Raw genomic sequence first — 22,265 nt, 5'->3', positions numbered from 1 at the left:
TTTTCCTATCGGTGGCTGAGTTTCATTTCCCCCTTTTAATCGTTTAATTTTTTTTTTTTCCCCCACCATTTTTCCCTTTCGGAAACGCTCCCGCATGACCGCCGTTCACCGCCGCGCTCGGTGCCGCGCGTGTCTCCCCCTGGGTAGGGATTCGGGGCGGCTTCACGCCGCGGAGGCGGCCGGAGCCGAAAGAGCCGAGCTCGGGCCCCGCTCTTCCCCGTTCCGGAGCACCACCGCAGTCCCGCACCGCCCCAGGGCCGAAATCCCCACGCTTCCCCCCCGCTCCCCGTCGGCGCATCTCGGGACAGAGTTCCCCCCGTTGTCCTCTGCACCCCTGAGCCCCTTTCTCGGCTGCAGGGCTCGGCAGAGCGGCGGCAAGGTGCGGCACAAGCGGCAGGCGCTGCAGGACATGGCACGGCCGCTCAAGCAGTGGCTCTACAAACACCGCGACAACCCGTACCCCACCAAGACCGAGAAGATCCTGCTGGCCCTTGGCTCCCAGATGACCCTGGTGCAGGTAAGGGACCCCCCGCCCGGACGGGAGGGACGGGGGCAGCCAATGCTGGGGCCGCAGGTGCGGTCGGGGTCATCGGCGCGGCCGGGGATAGCTGGGCGCGTCCTTCCCTCTGCCGCCCTTCAGCATCGCCCCGTGCCCGCTGGTGGCAGTTCCCACACGTGGACTGTGAGGGCTGAGGGCAGCGAAACCCGTTTCCCCTCCTCCCTTGCTGGGAGAAGGCGCTGCATCCTTTATCCTATCCATGAGTACAACGGAAAGAGTTTTGCATGGGCTTTAAAAAACTTCAGGCTCACCCCAGAATCGGTAACGGGAGATGTCAGCACACGGCAGGGCTTGTTCAGGAAGCTGTAGGGAGCAACTCGTTTCCCTCTTGAAAACAGTCTGGAACAGAAAGCATAGCACTGCTCCGATAGCAGCCACCACCTGTCAAGCCCAAACCCACTCTGCCATGTGGGCACGCAGTGCTCAGTGACTGATGGAGCACTTGGGTGCCACACAGTGCAGCCAGAGGTAGCTGTGCTCGCAGGTACAGCCCTGCTGCCACAGCAGGAGGGGTGCAGTTGGCTGCAGATGTTGGTAAATCTGATGGCTTCGTTCCCTTTTGCCATCTGGTGCTCTGTGCAAACGTGTGGTGTGATGCTGCCGGTCGCTGAGCGATGCTGTCCTGGCTCTGGACGCTGCAAGGATTGATGTATTGTGAATGGTCTCATTCCCGTACTGCTGCTGGGTGAATAATGGGAAACACGTGTTGGCAGGATGAGTCCTCAGTGCTCTACCCAATCTTTGATGTGTCAGCTGTGGGGCACTTGATATCAGAGTGGGAGAGCAGGTGGCAATCTGGAGTTATGGTTCTGAGCTCCTGAAGAAAAGGCAGGGCTTCGAGCTCCCGTTCTCATAACGTTGGCGAAAGGGGACACTTTTACACTTCAGTACCTCATTGTGGAACTGCTGCACTACCAAAACACCATTACTTCGACAAAAATAATATTAATGTCTCAGAAAATGCCAGTTGTAGCTGGAAGATACAGTTAAAATAACTTCTTTGCTTTGTAAAAACATGCATGTAAGGTTTGCTCAGACTTTTAAAAATATGATTGGATAAACACTGTCCATGCAGTGCTGCAATTCAATAGGAGCAGTTTATTGAACTCCAGCTTTCAGAATATTCCCATATTTTTACATGAAATTTAAAACGTACATCCAGAATACGTGTCTGGAGAACTTCACATTTGTGACATATTGAGGACTTCTCTTCTTTCTTTATAAAAGCCACAGAATGAATATACAATGGGAAAGTGTCTGGTGGTGGTTTTTGCAGTACTCAGTAGGTCCCGGTTGGGATGTGCTGTGTTTGTCTCTGTAACAGCACCAAGGGAACCATGGCCACTGCTCCACGGAGCATTATGATTTATGGCAGGTGTAGGATGAAATGAAAAAGAGTTACAGAGTGCTGCATTTATCCCTGCTAGACCCCCATGGCTCTGCTGGATTTACACCGAAGCTGAAGTTGAGCAGTTTATTTCTACAAAATGGAATATTTGAAAGAGTTGTGCGAAGCAGCACATCCATCTTCATTTACAGAAGCACGCCATCAAAAAGAAGCCCCAGATGTTTCTTCCATCACTTGGGTGTGCTGCTTTTTTAATTCAGGAATAGTGTAGCATCTGCACAAGAGGTAAATAAGTAGGTCTGGCAGCAGCAGCAATCCCTGAGCCTGGTGGAACAAGACAGCACCCACCCCTCCTTGCTTTCATGTGCCCAGAGAGAGCCAGGGCTGCAGTCCAGATCAGTGTTCCTATTCTTGGTGATTTCAGCCGCACTGGGTGCATCTGTAACAACCTCCCTGGAGCCCGAGCTCAACCAGATGGGGCTGTTATAGCCAAGAGCAGTCTGGGTTTAGGCTTCTGTATCTGTTGGAACGCTTTGTCCCCTCCCCCCCCCCCCAGGCAATGTCTCTGGGGATTGCTTTTCTAGACTAATAACACTGAACATTACCGGAGAACCAGGAATCAGTGTGGTGTCTTCCCTCTGGGTTATGCATCTTCATGCTGAATTCGCGCCTTACTCTTCCCCCATTTCTCAGATTTCAAGTTGCAGCTTTCTTCTCCAAAGGGCGCTGTTGAAAATCCCTCCAAGCTTCCACCAAAACGTCACTGAGGCAGTGAATGGTTGGGGACCTGTCCTGTTTTTCACCTGTACGCCAATCTTAGGAAAGTTCTTCAGTAGCTGCCTGGGGTGTGGTGTTGGTCCGTATGGCATCAGTGGTGAGGCTGCAGCCCTTCTTTCCTTTCATCTGACAAAGCTTACTCCAGTGCATACCATATTCCAGTCTGTGCTATCTGCCCAAAAGAACATTTGCAGACTATGGCATGGATATAGGTAATTCTTTTGTGAGATAAATAGGTAAACACACAGCTCTGTTTTTCACTGTATCATTAGGACAGAATCAGAATGCCATATTTTCCACTATTTTATTTTCATTAGTTCTGCTGTCACCCAGTTGGCTGATTTTAAATTAATTTCTCCTCCTTCACCAGTACTTTGGCTTAGCCCCGTGCTCCCTGGTGCAGCGTGACAGAGGGGCTCTCCCACCTTCAGAGGGGAAGTCAGACTCTTTCAGGGAGGTAGGATTTTGCAGCAATCATAAATCATCTTGTTTCTCAATAAGTAGTAGCAAAACCCTGTGCATATTCTGGGCTGACTTCTTCCTGAGCAGTCCAACGAGGTCTTCAGGAGTCCTCAAGGCAAATGTTATTGCAGCTTGCAGTCCAACAGCCGAAAGTTTTCTGCTTCCCAAACTGCCAAAGCAGGAAACCAGAAAAGCAATATAAATTGAGAAAGCATTTTATGTTTTACTCCAATTAGATTCTGATTCAGAATCCAATAATTTCTCCTATTAATGTGCTATTAACGTGCTACATTTTCATTTGCATTATTACCGCAGTGCTTGATTTATTTTATTTTAAATTTTGTTTTAGACGTTCTTGTGAAATAAAAAAGAAAAATGGCCATCTATTCCTTCCAGAAAGAAACATGAATAGCTGTATTGTAGAAGAGCAGCTTTCTGCAATACTAGGATTAATACACGGGTCATGCGCTGCTGTGGATTTAATAGTGTTCGGATCCACACAGGCATATCAGGATTACTGGGGGAGGAGCATTGCTCGATTTGTTCCCATTCTGAAACCTCAGCCACTCTTAAGCACTGAAGCAGAACAAATCACAACTGGTCTGAGGAGGCTCTTCAGAAGCAAAGCCAGAGGGTCAATATTTCTTGATGCCGATATAAGTACTTGATGCTCTCTGGAAACGGCTGAGCTGATGTAAAGCATGAATGCAAGGAAGCACTTTCTATTATCATTCTCCCTGTTGGCTTTTTCTGGTCTTTTCATTTGTACGGAATAGCTGTATGATTGTTGCTGACAAGAGAAATGGGTTCGGTTGTGCAGTTTTTCAGGATGCTTAGTTCCTGGGGATTTCAGAGATAAACCTTTTTTTACTATGCCTTGTATATAAATCACTGCAGGTTTTATTGTTTTGGTTTGGTTTTGAGATGTTTGGAGATCACAGTAATATAAGGTAGGACCTTCATGGAAGATGGCTGGCTCTTGAGTGGATTTACCCAACTTTCTTTCATCCTCAGCATGCCTTGTTTAATTTGGAATGAGTTTCTGGAGTGAGTGCTCGCTGCTTTGTGTTTTACCAGAAAGCCTCTCCTGTAAATGCTGACTGAAGGTTATTCCACAGTGATCACGTAACTACGACTTCCTCCTCTCATAGCAGAAAACTTGAAATATGACTCATCTTGTCACACTGATATGCAGGATGCAACGAGTTGGCACAGGAAAAACAAGCCCAAAATAAACCAAGAGTACCAGGCAAAAATCACTCTCGCTAAATTTAATTGCTTTTATGTTTGAGTCACTCTAATACTATCGTCTCTTCCTTTCCTATGATGAAATATCGATGAAATATTTCAAAGTATGATGGTACGCAGCAAAACAAAATCTCTATCGCGAGATGGCAGGGAGCTGCTGGCTCAGTGAGGTGATGCTGGACTCCAGGCTGGTCTGTTCTTGTCGTCCCGTGTCTGGTTTCCGAGCTCCCCTACACCGCACTGCAGGCAGTGGCTCGTGCTGCAGCTGAGAGGTCTGCAGCGAGTTTGTTCATGGCATCAGAAGGTGGATGGGTGCCAGGCCACCCTTTCTGGTTTACTATAATGATTGCTGTGTCAATGTGATGAATATAAACAAGCAGCCTTGGAGAAGAGTCAATGTTACTTACTCTTTGCTGCCAGCTACGGCTTTGCTCTCCTAACCTGTCGCTGCAAACGATGTGCTTTGTTCTGTGTTGACTGTGTAGGCCTGAGGGACAGCACCACGTGTCCTTTTGCTGTGTCACACTCTAGAAAATGCTCTGCATCTGGGAGCTAAGAAAATGCATAACTTCCCATCTTTAGCAATGACTGTGCAAGGTTTGTATCTCTGCTGGTCTTCACAGTTGCAGAAGCTGCTGCTCTGTAGAGCAAATGTCTGATTTCTGTGTAACTCAGTGTGCGCTGTGGTCAGTGCCGTACCGCCCCGATATCCTCACCGCTCTCTTTGTGTCCTGGAAGAATTTAGGCTTTCGGATAACCAAATGCAGAACAGCTCTTCAGCAATTTTATTGTAGCCCATGTAAATGTCAAATGCAAACTACCTAACATCAATTATTAATTTTAATTTAGGATGTTAGTAATATATCAAAGATTTGTATGGGAAGTTTGGGGTGTTATCCTTAAAAAGAAAGGAAGATGAATATTTGTGGGCACCTTTATTAAATGTTTGTTAATAACCTATTGAGGGTTTGCTGACACTGCTGAAAGGTGGAAAGGCAGAACCTGAGCTTCTCAGCAGCAGTTTCAGACTCCCAGTGCCCCCGGGGTGTTTTCCTCATCTGCTCTTTTCGTGGGACATACATAAAGCTTATGTACACTGTGTGGGCCAGATTTATTTATTCCCATTGTTTTCCAGGGAAGCTAATACATTAATTTTTAAGCAGGTCTCAAACTGGTTTGCCAATGCAAGACGTCGCCTTAAGAACACGGTCAGGCAACCAGACCTCAGCTGGGCTTTGCGAATAAAACTGTACAACAAATACGTCCAAGGGAATGCCGAAAGGCTGAGTGTGAGCAGTGATGACTCATGCTCTGAAGGTTTGTTGGTGCTTTTTTTATCAATTTTACACTGATGAAAATGCATTTAGAAAGTCTCAAATACAACAGGTTAGCTCTGGTTTCTTATAACACGCAGCAGAGCCACCTCTGCTTGTGAATCAGACTTTTTTTCTGGCTTCCAAATACTATTAAGAGTAGTTGCAAAACACTTGCAAGGTGGGTTGTGTAGAGTTGCATGTTATTTGCCTGCTTTGTGTAGCTTTCCAACTACAAAAAGAATTGATAGTGCATTCAATTCTGCAAGGCAGTTCTGATTTAAAAAAAGCTTTCATTTGTCAGTTTAGGGAAATGAGAAGTCTCTGGATCGTTACTATTCTAAAGGGAAGGGATGCATGGATGTCACATAATCAAGAGAATCTTATTAACTTCCAGGGGGCTTTTTTTACCCTAGTGTATACACCACTGTAGATAATACTGTGTGTAGTTTCATACTATTGTGTTTTGTTTCTGTATTTCACCCACAAACATTTGCCTTAAAGATTCACAGGAAATTTCTCCTGCCCAAATTAACAAATGTAGGAGTTTTTTAAACAGTAACCCACATTTTTAATAGAACATTGTTACTAGTCATGTATGGGGGCTTTTTTTCTGCCTGTTGTGAGGGAAAAAAGCTACAAAATGATGCCAGAAATGTGTATGTGGATTTTTAGAAGAAAACATTTCAAATTGTGTTCAGCTTCAGTTCTGTTTGTTCCGATTTCAGTTTGTACTCACATTTCTTTGGACAGCACTTTCATTTGAAAGATTGGTTGCAGGACAGCCAAAAAAGTACAGTTTAATCAAATATGCTTAAATATGCCATAATATTCAGGTGAAGCTATGATCATAAGAATTAAGCTTATTCATCCATATTTTGAGAAACTTACCACTGGTTTAAGGTACTTCTCATTTTTCTTTTTTTTTTTTTTTTTCTACCTGCCTCACCTTCATTATGAACAAATTAGACCTACAGACTGTTTCTACAGTTGATAATAATAGTTGGAATGTCTGAGAACTCTGGAAACTACAGTGAGCAATGTGCGAACAGAAGAAAATGAAAATCACTTTCTAACACTGAAGTAAAAAATTACCAAAAAATTACTAGCTTTAGTTGTATTTATAGCAATTTAAACATGAAGAGAATGCCTTTTGTTAAATATTAGACATTTGCTATGTTACTGTATCTTTCTTCCTTTGTTTTCAGATGGAGAAAATCCTCCAAGAAACCATATGAATGAAGGGGGATACAACAAACCAGTTCATCACACTGTGATTAAAACTGAAAGCTCAGTCATAAAAACAGGAGTGAGACCAGAAACAAGTGCCAATGAGGATTATGTGTCACCTCCCAAATACAAAAACAGCTTATTGAATCGTTACCTGAATGACTCATTGAGACATGTCATGGCTACTAACGCAGCTATGATGGAAAAAACAAGGCAAAGGAATCACTCTGGTTCATTTAGTTCCAATGAATTTGAGGAGGAATTGGTGTCTCCATCATCGTCAGAGACAGAAGGCAATTTTGTCTACCGGACAGGTAAGGGATCTTCCTACATCATTTTTGATACAGTAGGCTTTGGTGCTTGTTCTCACCTGGAATGGGTTTTGCCTAGTTGGGCCTTTTATGAGAGCTGATGACTCCTGTCCATCCTCTATTACAGGAGTGGTAACTCCTGTCCATACCTTTGAGAATGGATAACTCTTGTCCAACCTCTCCCATTCCTTGGAGCTGTCTACTTTGCTGTACTGAAGCTCCATGCTGTTACTGACTGCTCAATGAAGCTGCTTCTTCCTTTTAAATAGAGCAGGGCAGACTTGAAGGATGCTCACAGGTCTGTTTGCTGGCACTAAGGCAAGCCTAATGAGGAAGACAACTCCTGAGCATTTTGTTAGTAAGGGAGGGCTGGAGAAGTAGAGGGATGTGCTGTGTAGCCCCAGACACAGGGTAGAGAGCTTTGTGTTTTCCTGGTGGGTGTTTGTGGCCATATGCTCATTGGGGGAGTGCACATGACTTTTTTTCCCCTACTGTTCATTCTATTCACTGTCCTCAGGGTGCCTTCTCAATCGTGTGGCCCTTTGGATCTCTTATGATTACATGAATTCAGACCAATCTCTGCATCACTCTCCAGACACAGTGCACTGGACTAAGGTGCCATAAACTTGGCCAATAAATATCTTGATTTAATGTTCTGGAGAGGTTACATGTAATTTATAACTTAGATCTAATCAGTAACAGCATAAAAGGATGATTTATACCGTCCATTGTGTTGCTGGCCAGAGGAAAGAATGTGGCACTGCCTGGTCCATGCCGGCAGATTACCATAAATTAGGGCAGTGTTGGAACTGCTTAGGTCCCTGAAGGGCAGCAAGTGCTGGAAAGCTCCTCTAAAGCTTTGGAGGCCTCCACCAGCATCTCAGGGTTTACACCCATTGCAGCAGCCTGTGAGGTTGGCGGTTTCTCAAGCATCATTGCTTGGAGGATGGATGGACGGACAGTGATGCAAGATGCTGGAGGACTTTGCATTTAACTAGCACAGATGTAGATGCAGTACTTGGCTTCTCATGGCTCCCCTTTGGGCTGGCTCACTGCCCATCACCTCCACAGCCCCTCAGGTTTGCAGCCTTGGTGTGCTCCTTCTTCCCAAGTATATTTAACATGGTTTGTGTCCCTGTGGGGGAATAGCAGATTTCCAGGTCTAATGCTGTGGTGGGGGTGAGAGGATGTTGGTGCACGTGGGTAGTCTGGGAATGACCAAGGGGGAGTGGAGGACCCACAGAGGAAAAGGATCTCATGGGGAGCAAGAACAGTGCATGCATGATGAATACGTTTCAAAATTAATTCTCTCTGCTCATTTAAGATATTTCTTTTTCAACATACCAAATGCATTTGGTCTGCATTATGGGCACATTGTCTGCCAAGTTTTATTTTTAAGTGAAAAGTTACTCAAGAACAGATGCAGCAGCTCAGATATGTAAACTTCTGTTTTTCTGTACTTTTATACCATAACTTAAAAAAGGACACAGTGACTTTTTAAAAATTGTAATAAATTTGCTACTGGTTAAGTTCTTCTTGCCAAGTTTCTAACTGCACTGAAAAATATGGTCTTCAAAGAGAAGGCTGAGATGGGCACACTCTGACGGCAGTGAGTTTGCAGGCTGGGCTTGGCTGACCGAAAAACAGCATTTGTCCATAAAGCTTAGAACTGGCTTTCCTGAGACTGCTCATGAGATGGTATTTAAGTCACTTTCTAAACATCTTTGTTAAGTGTCGTGGCCTCTGGTGAGAAAACAGCAGCAGCTTTCAGGATATAATGTTATTCTTTTTGCGCTCCCAAAGCAGACAAGCAGTAGCCTGACAACAGAAACAAAATGATCAATTATTTGGTATGTCCTGCCCGCATGTGTGTGTACACTCAGGAAATAACATACAAAAGCAGGCTTTTGTCAGTTATAAGGCTATAGCCCCACTGGTGATGCTGTAACATGCAGGAATTGACTATCTCATGACTAAATGTAGCTATTTCCGTGTTATCCTGAAACCTGTTCAGAAATAGAGGGAATTACCCAAATGACTGTTAGATAGGAAGGGATAAATAAGGACATTTTATTTTTTAAAATCTTTTCTGTGTAGTCTGAACGCCTGCGATGGCAGCTCGTGCAGTTGTGCAGCAATTTGTGCAAAATAACTAACCAATCCCATCTGGTTGGGTGAGACAGCAGAGTGTGTCCAACTGTGCCCCTCTGAGCAGCAAGGGAGTTTTTAAGTGTGGTGTCAGCACTTAGAAGGAGCTCCCCTCTGCAGTGCTGTTACATGAAGCAGTGGACTTTTAACAGAAAGAAGCTGAAGCAGACTTTTGAAGTTCTTGATAGATGTTTTAGTTTATAAAGACGTTTTCAGTGAGATGTCAAAAAGCGTGCGGTGAAAATTGAGCGACGTCTAATTTTGGAGAAAACTTTGGCAAGCTTGTGGTGCTTCCACGAGCAGAAAGTCGTTTGTTTTGAAGGGAAATCTTTATTGTGCTTTCCTGGAAAAGCAGGTTTTTTGTTGCACTTCATGAGCAGGGAGTTTACTGCCGGGGGCTGATCCGTGCTGTAGGCTGCTCTCTGCTCTCAGCCACTTTGGTGCCCACTGGGCCTGCAGTTAGCGTGGCTGCAGGCGGCTCGGCAGCCTGTGCTGCGTTAGCTGGGTATGAGCAGTGTCCGGTGACAGAAACAAGAAATTGCAGTTTAAAGTTTATAAGGAGAATGGGTAGTGCCATTTCCCATTTCAGTCATTAACATGCTTATAAACACTGGCCCATATGCTGCTCTGCATTCATGCAACTGTGAAATCCCATGCAAAGATCAAGGACAGGCTGCGTAACGCTGTGTCGGGAGATCAGCCTTGGTTTGTACCTCTGCACTGTGAGATCGCAGGGAGCATTTTTAGTGCTGGAATAGGAGCAGTAAACACCAAGGCTCAGTCCCTGCGGTATCTGTGTCGCAGATTCTACAGCCCTGTCCTCTCTGAGACAGGATATGGAATGCAGCAGGATGCAGAGCAGGGTGTGGGGGATACAGTGCAGGATGAAGGAAATGTGGTGTAAAATGCAGGGGATGCAATGCGAGGTGGGGGGGATGCAGAGCAGAATGAGGAGGATATGGTGTGCGACGCAAATGGAAGTGGTACTGGATGCAAGGGGACACAGTGCACGATGTGAGGAGATTTGTTGCACCAACTGAGAGAGAGCAGAGCACTGAGAAAAGACTGGGAGCATAATCAGACCTGTGAATGTACTCAGACATGTCACATATGTAAGCGTTTCTGTCGTAAGCTGATACGCTTATAAGTATATAAAGTGACATACGTGAATGTGTTCACTTAAGGCAGAAAATTTCTGTTCATATTAGTCCTTGCACAGGTATAATGTGTAAGTATGTATCATTGCTCGAATATGCCTTAAACTGACCACTGAAAGGCACTCAGTACTTTTGTTTAGTTAAAAATCCATGTTAGAGAAGTTTTCATTAATTCCTTGGCAAGCTATCTCATCTCTGCAGGTTCCCTGTATGACACCAATAACTAAAACCAGACGTGCCTATCTCTAGTTGATGCACAAATGCACATAGAAACAATGGTCAGACTGCAACAAGTACTCCAGAAATATACTGCAAAAAGATTTAATAATCCTTGTAGTGAGCCTGGATTGAAGCACCCACATCATACTTTGGTTTATGGATTGCCAGCACGTTGACTTATTTTTGTAATTATGGGCAGTGCTCTGCGAGGCCGGTGTCGTTTGTTACCTGCGGAAACAGTGTTCTGCATTGCTGGAGTTCAAGGAAATGAAAAATCCCAACTTTTCTGGGATATCGCTGTCTGGTGAGTTGTGTTGGATAGAGGAAAGCAAAAATTAAAATGAGACAAAGAGAGGGATGAAATGGCAGGACAGGGAGTTTTCAGACTTTTTTATGTCAGCAGGTTTTCATTGACTCTACTTTATGTGTTACTTAGCACAGCAGAAAAGCCAGAACAAATAAAAATAGTGAGGAAACCAAAGACTTGCAGGCCTGTGAAGGAGGGTGGCTTTGAAAAAAACTCCTGAATGAGTGGTTGATTTTTGAAGATGTTTGATCTCTATTTTTAGGCGTTTATACTCAGGAGTGTGTTTAGCTTGTGATGTTTTCATTACTGCTGCCTTTCTCTTTCCTCTTGCCTTCCTTGTTTTTTCTTTAATTTGGAATCCTGCAAAGTCTGTGATTTATAAAGCAGGATCCTAGGGCGCTTCTTGCGATGAACAGAGCACTGGGCGCAATGAAGGATTGGGCTCACATTCCTGCACAGCACTTAGGTGTAAGGGTGCTCACAGAAATGCTCTGCAGACACGCAGACTGTATTGTGGCCTTGTGGTTATGTGTGGTCCTTGCCAACTTCTCCTCTCAATTTAACATTTGTAGAAATTAACATGCAATTTAAAAATGAGCCATAAAATGTAAAAGCATAATGTGAACACAATGGAACCTGTTTTCAGAGACAACTCAAGGGACCAGCAAAAGCTGTGAGCTTTAGTGACTTTTGCAAGTTCCTTCTGAATGGTGCTGGGGACCTCGGGGATGCTTTAAAATCAATGTAAACCAGGGAGAGCTAAAGGAGGTCCTTGTTGCAGATCCTAATGTTATCCAGAAATGAAACTGAAAAGGGGAATGTAGAGCAGAGTATTAAGTGCGCAAAGCACTGTAACTGCAGCGTGGAGGTTGCACAGTTAAGGTCATATTTCAGCAGGAATTTTATTATTACACGACCAGATTCATCAACGCTGAAATAGTGTGGAATTGAGAATGGAGGAACAGATTGTCTTTAATTTGCTTCCTTAATGGCTTTTCCTAAAGAAAGACTAAAAGGAAACTGCTGTGCTACAGGGACAGCATCAGATTCGATATATGTAATGGTAGCCCAAACTTGAGGATTTTAAAGATCCTTCCTGCTCCCCTCATGTTAAGTCTTACATTTTTTTCAGTTTGAACAGAGAAAATCAAATACACTTTTTTTTTCTAGTTTTCTTTCTACTCCTCTTTAGTTTCTTGATTTCTCGGCACTTGCACATGGAATGTGTCAGGATTATTTCCACACAACAGTGGAAAATGGTGCTTCATCAAAACTGACTTTAGTTGTTTTTGGTGGAAATGTACCCGTTTCAACCAGAAGGTCTCAGGTGGCAGTGTAGAAGAGGACCATGTTCTGCTGTGCTTTTTGTTTTTATAAAACCCAAAGTATTAGCAGTTCTGGAGAATGGGTCGTGTGCTGGGCTTCTGCCAGCACCATGTTCATGGGCAGAGTTGGGTGTGATTGCTGTGTAGACCCAAGAGAGGTGCACACACACCTCTGCCATTAGTTTGGTTGCTGCTGTAGTTACAGAGTATTTTCTGTGTGCTGCATTTGTCCACGGTGCAGCTTATGTTGGGGCAGCAGCACAGCCCCTATGGCTCCCAACAGCATTAGCATCGCAGAGACTGAGATGCTTTCATGTGAATGACTTGAAAAAGTGACAGCATCTCACCAAAAACTCAGTGAGACCAAATACCATGGCCACAGTTTCTGCTGCCCATGTCCTCCCAGCAGCCTGCTAGTGTGGCTCTGAGACCATTATCTCCGCAGTGCAGATATTCACAGCAGCAGCCAAAAAGCAGGAGACCCCTGTGCTTGCCTAGGATGTCTCTCAGCAAGGAAAATGTGCTGTGCTATCACAAATTGCCAACAACCATATATTTTAATGCTCCTTTTTAGCAAATGCTCCCGGCCAAGCATCAGGACTCATTAATTTAATGAAGGTGTGTATTCAAGGAGAAGGAAATATCCCCATTTTCCCATTGTTCAAAATGGCTTCAAATGCTTGGTCTTAAAACCTGAGGTCAGCCCAAATGCAAATGTTTCAGGAAATAATGTGTGTGAAAAAGTACAGGAGCATTAATCAGAGTGTTTTCCAGCTTAAGCTGTAGACTGTATGATTAATTATGAATATAATAGGGAAATCATTAAGAAAATTAACAGTTAATTCAATAAATGTTTGAAGTGTGTGTGGGAACCTACAATTTGGGAAAAACGGCTCAGTGAAATGGACCCGACACAGTTGCGAAATGTGCCTACCCTGCATCCTGTGGCACCTGCACGTAAGAGAAGAGAAATTACAGGGACAAAATCCATCCTTTTTGCCCAGTGAGTTACATGTGAAATCATAAATCTGTCTTCTTCACAAACAACCTCTGTCTTTGGTGATGTGTGTTAACAGAGTAATCCATATGCAATATGCCGAATGTGTGCTGAAGGGTAGGGTGCAGGCAGGCTGTGCGCCTGCAGTGCGGCATTGCACTGTCCGTGGCAGCAAATGAGAAAGAATGGGGAGCCCATTAAAGTTTTTCACTTCTCTCTGAAAAAATGCCCAAACAGAAACTTCATGCCTGACGCGGGGTTCCTGCATGCACCACTGTCCCTCCTTGGCTTAGGATCAGTAGCGCGCCACTGGGTAACCTGGTGCATCCAGCTTGGAGCATGGGCTGTCTGCGCAGTGTTTCGGCACTGCTGTTCATGTTGCTGTAGTTAGGGCTGTATCTGTGTTTCCATTAGAACCCCTTTAATCCACAAATTTATGACCCAGCTGTAAAAATTCAATCCAGACTGAAACTTGGCATGGGAAGCATTCGTTCTCCCATCTGGGGAAGGGATTTGAGCAGGTACATCCCAATCGTAGTCATCTTGACTGGGCTTGTAAATCTGGAGCATGGTGACTGCTGAATAAATCAGTAAGCTTCTTAGGAGTCCTGGAGTTTGAAATATTTTATGCTCTTGATGAGACTGGTGAAAAGCAGCGTGCTTGTATTCAGTTGTATAGATGGTAAATAAAAACATGCTTTGAGTTTTTCTGTGCTTACATGCACAGGCACATGCATTTTTCTTACCGTGACAATATTTTGACGTGGGTGAAAAATGCATGAACTTGTATAGCATCTTGCTCCACAGCAGAGTTTGTTCACTCTCAGGTAGCATAAAAAGCTGTGTCCGCATCAATGCAAGCACCAGAATTTTTCTGTTGATCATAACTAAAGAAAAAAAAAAAGAGAGAAATTAAAAGATCAGGTTGTTTTGTCCTGAGTGGGATTTCTGATTCAGATTTTCTCAGAATATCTTTAAAACAATTCTAGTATTAAACTGAACTAGTATTAGTTTTATTCACCATCACTATTTTCTAAGAAGCTACAAGCTGGATGTTGCCTGACCAGATAGACCAGTAATCTTATCTGATCCAGCAAATCCTATTTCCTCTTGCAGGTTTGTGGTTTTTGAAAGTAATTCCACAACTTTAAAAACTCCTTTATGTGTTTAACTGAAAATTTTTAGGTCATTTGTCCATAATGTGAATACCAGAAACTTTGGCATAATTTGACAGGAGGATTGAGAGAACCTGGAATTTGTCTCTGCGTGGGATGCAGATGAGTCCATGCTCTGACATTCAGAATCGGTTGTGCTCTGAAAATGTGGAGAGTCTGTGGGTGCTCTGTGTAAGATTCTTGCCATCGTGATGGAGGTGGGGGAATGCTTGTAGAAACACCTGTTTCCCCAGAATGTGCCGCATCTGTGGAAATCAGATAATTTCTGTGTATTCAAAACCAGAGAAGCAGAGTTGGATTCTGTTTTGCTCAATCCACTTCATTCTCAGTGTAGAAATTTGGGTGTGAGAAACAAGGGGTAAGTGTGGAAACTGTAAATGGGGCCTAAATGCTATTACAGGTCTTTTATGCTTTATGGAATGCAATGGCATCAGATAGCCATTTTAGATATGCTAAAGAAGAAATGCGTCCTAACAGTCAAAGCACTCAAACGTTTTATGTAATGTACTAAGCGAGGTTTATGTGAGCTGCAAGAGAGGAGCTGGAGTTTAAAGCAGGGAAGTAAGTTGGAGAAGTAAGCTGCATTGTAGAAAATCTTGAAAAAATAAAAACAATTAGGACAGAAAGAGATCAGGTAAACAGCTAGGGCTGGAACAGCTGAAGAGAAGCACACAAAAATAGGTAAAATGAAATTCCAATGAGCCATAAAATGTGTTTTCCTTAATTTTTCGCTGTGGCCTTGAAACCTGATGTTGGAGCCTTTATCTCTGTTCTTTTGCTGATGGCCAGAAGCTGAGGTTATGATGACCAGATCATTCGGTATGGCACTGACATTTCAAGCTAAAAGAGATTGCCAAGACTTTAAGTTACGACACTGAAATATACCACTATTTCTAAAGCCAGTTTTCAGTCCCTCCCTCATGCCTCCACATTGATTTAGGCAACAGATGCATGAAAGGCAAGGCAGCATTCAAAATAATCCTCTAGCTGGAGCTGGCGGAAGGCTGGCTAGTGGGCTGTAGCCAAAATTCTTTAAATGTTACAATGTTTTACATTTCTAAATGTAAAAACTTTCTTTCCAATGTGAGGTACCAGCCAAACGTCTTAGTTACGGTATCTCAGAGTAGAAGCTGGCCTGAAGCCTCGTGGTCATTTGTGGGTATTGACAGATTTACACCATTGAAGATCAAGTTAAATGTTGTCGGTTTCTCCATCTCCCCTTTACTTTGTCAGGCTTTTTTTTTCTCTCAGTTCCTATTTGTCAACTTAAATCCAATTTGCTGGAAAAACGAAGGCTCTTCACGACCTGGCTCTTCAGGAGCGAATTGCCTCAAATTCCTGCTGCTCGCCAAACTATTTTGTAATGCATTGCAAAACAGCAGCAGGATCGTTCTCCTGCACTGGATGTACTTTGTGGGCTAGACACAGCAGTCAGCACTGAGGCCTCAGCATACCAGAGGCCCCTCTGTGCCCTTGGCTGCAGGATGTCCACCCAAGGCCCCACTCCTCAAGCTGCCGCTCCATCTTAAGGAGCCAGGTGTGGGGCTGCCTTGGTGTGGCCAGATCTGTGCTCCTTGTACACACTCTGGATTTATGGCAGTGGTGTGCAGGCGACACAGCCTAAGGGCTGGGTGGTGGAGTTACACAGACACGCTCTGTGTCCTGGTTTTTTTCATTTTCTGTAGTTTAGCTGGTGTGTAGCTTGTGGCTACTGCCAGCTGATTCCCTGAGCCCTGGGACTGCCTTCTCATGGGTGTTATGTGTGAGCTTGCCGCCTGTCCCCTCAGCAATGCCAGCAGGTGCAGCTATCACGGGCTTGCAAAGTATTGAAGCACTGTATGGGGAGAAGCCATAAAGGCTGTCTTGCTCTGGCCAGCTCCAGAAACTGTAGTGATGTTTGACAATCTTTCACATACACGTGTTCACACATCTATGAAATATATTCATACTTCTGTATGTGAATACCTATCTATAGATGCATACACACGTTCCCTCAATGCTGTATTCCAGTGGTAACTTCTGTGTGACTGTGCCGTTTCGCCACATTTTCTGTTTCAGCTTGAAGCATTGCAGTTCAGTGTGGCAATGCTAGCAAAAACAGGGAAAATTAGTCTCCCAACTGCATTGCCAATGAGTCATTAGGTATCTTTTGTGCTTGCTCCAGCTCACTGCAAAGCCCGAAGTCCTGTTAATGAAGAGAAGATGATGTTTACCTATAAACAGTGGTCTCAGTGAAGCTGATGGTTTATGTGATGGCCATTTTTGCTGGCCTAGACTTTTGCTAAACCAAAGAAATGCTTGTTTAAACATTTTAAAGGAATTAAAATGCTGGGTGTCTGTTTTCAGCCCTTATCTCATTAGACAGTGAATGATATAATTTCTTCTGGCAACAAACACATGTAAGAATTATATTTTGCTACAGTTTTTTTAGATCTCCACAGAGAAAAATCACCAGTATTCCTTGATAGTCTGTGCTCCATTCAAAGTACTTACAGATTAATTTCCTTGACTCGCTGCCCCATTATTTCAAAATGAGCCAATAATTGCATCAAATGTCTGATTCACAGTGCCTGTAGTTTGACTTGGTAATCAATGGATAGGCACTCACATGTTCTAAAATCAAGCTTTTTGAAATGCATGATGTTGGATGAAGCAAAGAGCCATTTCACCAAGGCCTCGTCTCATTTTCAAGTGCATACCGCATAGTTTGACACATAAAATTTGTGTGTTTCCAAAGCTCTCCAAACTTCTTATGGTGAACTCCAGCTGCTTTCAATGTGATCTTTGCTCATAGATCAAAGACTGTGACCCTTGGAGAATGTCAGTGCTCATATTTGGGTACTGCTCTTCCTTCATTCCTTGCACAAAATAGGAAAAATAAAGGCTTTATTTAGCCATATGGTACTGCTGCACTTGCTGAGGTTTGAGGAGCTCTGTCATCTCTCTGTGGGAATCACAGCTGCTTGGAGACACCGTATCCCTGCCCAGATCAACTGAAACCCATATTCTAATGAGCCTACCAAAGCCCTTGGTGGGCCCATCTTTATGGCCATGTCCTCTTCCCATCCCATTGTTCCAACTGCCTCTGTACACATCTCAGCACTCTCACCATGTCCCCACCTTGTTTATGGGGAATCTGTGTGCCATCACCCCACGTCTGCTGCCGATGAGAAAGGAGGTCTTGGCAAAAAGTCAGGTCTGAGTGAGACTGAGCAGAGGGGGCTGTAACGAGGTGTAGCAGGCAGTGCACAGAGCTAGGACTGCACTGCCCACTGACCCGCATGTGTCTTTACAGCTGGGTTATGGGTTTAGGAGAGTCACATGCCCCAGGATCACATATATAGGATAACTGTTTATCAAGGAGAGGAGGAGGGAGAAAATCAACAAATTCTTTTGATATATTGTATGCCGTCTGTATGTGACACTCTGATACCTTCAAATGCTTAAACAAAAGCCCTAAATATAATTTAGTTAGTAAAAATATACCTTAGTTATAATAAAATGATAATAGTGGAACTTGGCAACAGAGCAGCTAATAAATATTACACTTTTGAAATGTGCCTGGGATCCAAGTAAGTACTCTTTTACTGTGTAGTTAAAGCATGTGGCAGGACATGCTAGACCAAGATTTTCTTTTTGTCTTTCCAGTGGAAAACTAAAGTTCTTTGTTTAAGTGAAACCCATTGGGAATTTTTCTAAAGTAAAACAAGGAGCTAAAGAATTCCATACCTTTTTGCCAACTTTTCTTCCTCCTTCAAGCCAAATTATCAATTAATGGGGCATTAAATATCGAATACTACCTAGTTATATTCATCCCTGTTTTTATTTAGGTTCCTTCACTCTTTTCTTGTTGGTACTTCAAACATGGTTGTATTAAAAGATGAGATACTGTATAGAGAAAAGGCTACCCTTTCCAAACATTTTTGTCCTTATAAAAATAAAGGTCAGTAATACGAAAGTAATGAAATTTGCTTATTTAACCTTACTTCTGATTTTTCAAAAGAAAAAAAATCTATCCTCCTTTAAGGTCTTCTTCCTGAGCTTCATTCTTTGCCTTCTTCATTAGCTGTCTCCATTTCAGTACCCTATAGTTTTGCCAGCAGAGCAGCCAAGTGAATGTTTGACCATATTTTTGTCTGGCTTTAGCAAAACCGTGATCTGACAATAGAATACTTTTCTCTGGGTTTTCCTTCTTCCCCCAGGGAACCATACTTCAAGGGCAACCTGCTTGTCCAGCGTATGAACATGTGGAAAATCCACTGCTATGCACTAATGATTTTCAGATGGGCCATTGTTGCTGAAAATCATCCCAAAAGCGGCAGCTTCTCCATTGTAGTATCTAACTACTTTGGGATCGCATTGCTCATAGCTGGTCGAGAATAAACCCTTTGCATTTACATATAGAGTAGTGATGTGCTGCATCACACATATATAATAACAACATTTAGGGAAAAAGTGGGTGAAAGTTATTGTTGTGGTTCTTTTTTGGCCATTGCAACACACATCAAAATCTGACATTTATTTCAGCTTGAAAACATAGATGTAGGAAAAAATCAAGCTATGCCAAAGATCCACGACAGCGAGGCAGAAGCACCCTAGATATTGTCCTCCAATGAATCACTTTCAAGCTTTTGTTTTAAATATTTACAAGGAGTTTTGTCATACAGTGGGGGAGAGAAGAACGAGTTTTAAATTTTAAATAGTTTCTGTTTTGCTCGGAATTTGCATTCTTTTTCAACAACTTTCACTTTTAATTTGTAATTAAAGCCAAAGTTTTCTTTTAATTTTAAAAGCTTGTCCTTGGACTAAAATAACATGGAACATTTTTAAACACTGATCCAAGCTGCTGTAGATACATTTTATTTAAACCACAGAGCCTGCTGTTGGATTCCTGGCTTTGCCAGATAGACTACAAACTGTAAGTGTGGCAGTGATGACTGCGGAGTTCTGGATGCTGCACTACCAGTGAGGAGGGTTGTTTTTCTGGAGCTGTTCCTCCCTTTGGGCCCTATTCATGAATGACTTAATCTCTGTGTATGATCAAATGTCATGCGAGTTACTGTGTGCAAAAAATCAAGGCATGCTTCTCTTTGCCGTGCTCCTTACATGGAATTGCTGCGCCTGCCCAACGAGCGGTTGGAGAGTAGTGAGGGTGGGAAGCGAGTGGCAGCAAAAACACACGCAAACCAGCAGAAGTAATGTGAAAATGAGTGAGACAAAGCAAACAGAGGAATCTTTGAAAGACTGGGCGTGAAAGTTGAATTGGGCCGCGTGCAGGCAGCTTGAGCTTGCCCATGCCGCGCAGCTGGGCAGGGAGCAAGGCATTTGTGTCACAGGGCCGATAAATTTACCATGAAAAACAAGTGTTCCCTAGTACTTTTTTCTGGAGTTTTGGCCATAAATATGATTTCCAGTGCATGTTTCTATTAACTTGTTTCATCTCGGAAAGCAAACATTTACTGTTTTGATGGGCAGATCTCAAAAAGTTCAGAGAATCAATGCTGCTTAGTCTTATCCTCTCAGACTCAATTGCTTGCATGGTGTAATTCTGTCCCTTCCAGGGACGTTAAACCAGGAGTGATTTTCACCTCATTCCTCTCCCTGAAGCCAAGAGAGAGAGGAGTCTCACAAGATTTTCATTAGCTACAGTATTAATTACACTGTGAATGCCAGACCAGGAACTTTTCTTACTATGGTTTGATATTTTCTTAGACGCCCATCAGAATCAGGGTGTGAAGCAGTGTGTATCTGTGTCCACATTCATATCAATTTCTTCCTTGCTCTTTTAAGTTTCAGCAAAATTTTAGCTTCTGTTAGATGCACGTTTCCCGTCAAGAGGGAAGAAAGGCCTTACATTATCTGAGTTGTTTTTCTCATCACCAACACCCTGCAGCCACCACAAGTAATTCTGTCTGTCTCGGCGTGCCCTGGTGTGGGGACAGATTGCTATAGCAGGACTCCCACACGAAGCAGTGCTTGGTAGAAAATGGGGAACTACTTGACTCAGGCGTTGAACTCCTCCAGCTGTCAGTGGCAGCTACACTTGTTTGTCCGAGGCAGGGGCTGGAATAGTCATTTAGCTCTTTGTGAGACACTTTCCATCCCTTTAGCACTGACAATGGACTTAAAAGATGTAACTCGCTTTTCTGGTAGGTTATTGCTGGAGAATCATTTTAGCTCTAGGAGGTGAAAGGCAGAAGAAAGGAGAGAAGGAGAAGGGAAAAAGGAAAATGTACAATCAGGAAATAAATACAGGTGGGAAAATATTGGATAGAAACTTTTGGAAGATAGTAAAGAAGGGAGAGTAGGTGAGGAAAGGGGAATGCAGAATTGAGAGCAAGAACAAAAAAAGGAAGAGGAAAGGGAAGACTGATGGAAGAAAGGAGATCAAGGGATGAAAGTAAGAAAGTAAAGTGGATATGATGGAAATATTGTTAGGAATCTCGGGTGCAGTTGAAAGAAGCTCTCGTATAAATCAGAGAAGTGATAGAAGCATTTTTCACAATTCAAAATAAGGTTTGACATTTTTCCCTCTCAAAGTGTTTGACGGATAAGGGTGGATATGCATTCAAGAGATATTTTACCACTCTACTTGGAAAGCACCTTTGAATCTAATTACTATTTCTTGGCTATTTTTTTTTTCTGTGTTAGTCAGGCTAGGAGCAAAGGCACATCTAGAAAAGGGTATGACCTTGCTTAAAACACAAGGCATATTGATCCATTGCTCATGACTCGGTGAAAACCTGAACTAAGTTTATAGCTAAGTACCCCAATTTTGGTGGCAAGAGGACATCTGTTTGTGTGGTGTGTGTGGCTGTTTCTTGGTATATCTGCACTCCTAACAAAGCTGGATGAAGAAATATAGCATTTTCATACCTTGGCTTCATCATTCCCAGTTTGGGCTTTGGAGACTCCTACCAAGACCTATTATGAAAACTATAGCTAGTTTTCAGGCTAGTGTAAGACAGGTCAGCAAAATGTGGAGGCTTCTCTTATCCAGCATTCCTGAAAGGTTGAACTTCTCCCAAGTCTACTTCTGTAATCTTCAGATCACCTGTTGGAAAATTTTTCAGTTCATCATCTGTAAGTAGCAGATAGAAAATATTCTTAACCTGCTGCATATCTGGTTGAGAGCAATGCTTTTGTGCTCCCCTGGGATGAACATTGGTCAGTAGCAGAGAAAGGATATTGCCTGGGATGCACCAATAGTCTGATCTGGCATGGCAGATCATGCATTCCTATGTAGTTCATGATATATATGAACCTAAAATATGTCATGCCAGATCAGATTATATGTATAATTTTCAAGTTGAGCAAAAGGCTTTGTTTCTTTCTTTCCCCCTCATTTTTTAAAGAAACAGAATTTATCTGAATTAAAAACATGATTGGTGATGACGAGTGGGTGGTTCTGTTTACCCTGCCACATTATATAGTACCACTTTTACTCCTTGTTTGGATAGCAGTCACAAGACCTAGATATCAAGCTGTGAAAGTATTTTTCTTGCAGCAGCCTTTCTTTTTTTGGCAGGCAGTGGCTTTGGAGATGCCTCACATTTTGTCATGTGATTGGACTGCTGATGAGGTTTCTGTGCTGCCTCATTTTCCTGGATTCCATCTGAATTAACTCTTCTTTGGGTTGTGACCATTAGCACACTTTTGAAGGAGTGGGGTTTTGCATCATAGCGTGAT

At 43.2% G+C, this 22,265-nt stretch overlaps 1 protein-coding gene across 1 annotated transcript in view; it reads left to right on the top strand.

Annotated features, from left to right (window-relative positions):
• MKX (mohawk homeobox) overlaps positions 1-22,265 on the top strand; it is a 42,273-nt gene that overhangs the window by 1,224 nt on the left and 18,784 nt on the right. Inside the window, exons 2-4 of the mRNA XM_042888815.1 lie at positions 358-517; positions 5,558-5,711; positions 6,916-7,251. Of these exons, the coding sequence (XP_042744749.1) occupies positions 358-517; positions 5,558-5,711; positions 6,916-7,251 (650 nt within the window). The remainder of the gene's footprint in view (positions 1-357; positions 518-5,557; positions 5,712-6,915; positions 7,252-22,265) is intronic.

Source organism: Lagopus leucura, unplaced genomic scaffold (assembly GCF_019238085.1).
Source record: "Lagopus leucura isolate 7727_CA_CO unplaced genomic scaffold, USGS_WTPT01 Super-Scaffold_100157, whole genome shotgun sequence".
In the NCBI taxonomy this organism is placed as follows: domain Eukaryota; kingdom Metazoa; phylum Chordata; class Aves; order Galliformes; family Phasianidae; genus Lagopus; species Lagopus leucura.
The sequence above is the reverse complement of the archived record's forward strand: the minus strand, read 5'-3'. Positions and strand labels throughout refer to the sequence as shown.